Source organism: Wasmannia auropunctata, unplaced genomic scaffold, assembly GCF_000956235.1.
Source record: "Wasmannia auropunctata unplaced genomic scaffold, wasmannia.A_1.0 LD336101.1, whole genome shotgun sequence".
Classification (NCBI taxonomy): Eukaryota; Metazoa; Arthropoda; class Insecta; order Hymenoptera; family Formicidae; genus Wasmannia; species Wasmannia auropunctata.
In genome coordinates, this window is record NW_012026789.1 from 846,102 (window position 1) to 847,408 (window position 1,307).

Below are 1,307 nucleotides of genomic sequence, written 5' to 3' on the forward strand. Positions count from 1 at the left end.
ATTCAAATATACATTTTTATATATTTAATTAAACGTTATACATATTTTATTTGAAAATTATTTATTGTTTAACACAGAACATATATTATTTTAATATCACAAAGACAAAATATATAATATTATTTTAATATCACAAAGACAGGAACATTTTTCCAAAAACATTTTAAAACCATAATTGTCTTATTGTGTTCTACAAGCAAAAAAAAATTCTTAATAATTTCAAAGTGTTGTACCGTTTTAAAGCGTACTAATTTCAGTCTTTTATACTTAAAAATAAAAAAAAAATTAAAAGAAAAATAAAAAAAAGAAATTATGTATTAAAAATGTAACTTTTGTTGCTTGCAACATGTCCTTTTTTAGTTAGTTTTCTTATTTTCAAGAATATGTTTATACTTTTGGACTAAATTGATTAAAATCATTTTCTCCGCTTCAGAGAAATTTTGTGCACGTTTGCGTTTTTTCCTTCACTCATTTTTGACTTGTATGTTCACAATACTACTTGAACTAAAATATAAATTTTGAGGTTTGGTTTGCACCATTCGATAGAGCAAACGCTGAACCAATGATCATTCGATATTCCTAGTTTCCTACAATTATATCAGACAGGTTATAGGTTTAGCTAAACTTTCTAAATAGAGTGTTCGTAGAAACCATTCAATATTAAACCGAGAGTTAATCTTAACCAAAGTTTTATTAAACCTCAGTTAAAATCGAAATTGGTAGAAACGGGCATTAATCGAACATTTTCAGCAGGGGAGCCCTAACCAGAGAGGATCCTAAGGCCGAGAGCACATGAAATGCATAACAAAGCATAAACATAGCATAAGGCGGCCAGACCAATGAGTAGCCAGCAAAAAGACGCCATATTGATTTACATAAGATTCTCATTGGTCTAGCCGTCTTATGCTACGCTTATGCCACATTATGCATTTCATGTGCTCCAAGCCTAAGAGCGGTCATGCCATGGAGGACTGGAGAGAGCATATCGGTGGTGGGGGTTTCATCTAAGACGGTTGACCAATATGGCCGCACCCGGATATTGAAGTAAAGCGGTAAATTCGAGTGGGTTTATTACTATAAAAATTTAATTAGTCTAAAGCGAGCTGAGTTACATGTTTTTCAGCTTTCGGAGAATAGTCACATTTCATTCTATTAACTCACATATTTCAACCGTTTTACGCGAATACTTGGAATCGCATGTAGTTTGAGACGGGTCACACTGAGAGAACTTTTATCGAAACAGTCTTAGGTAAAATTGAACGTTTGACAGTAAATTTTTTCGGTTTCCACTTGCTGCCTTTATTTAA

The 1,307-nt window shown here is 32.0% G+C and overlaps 1 protein-coding gene across 1 annotated transcript in view; it reads left to right on the forward strand.

The window, feature by feature from the left end:
* Positions 1–1,008, forward strand: part of LOC105461088 (putative nuclease HARBI1) — a 20,185-nt gene extending 19,177 nt beyond the window's left edge. The window contains exon 5 of the mRNA XM_011707578.1: positions 946–1,008. Coding sequence (XP_011705880.1) covers positions 946–1,008 — 63 coding nt within the window. The remainder of the gene's footprint in view (positions 1–945) is intronic.
* Positions 1,009–1,307: the final 299 nt, after the last annotated feature.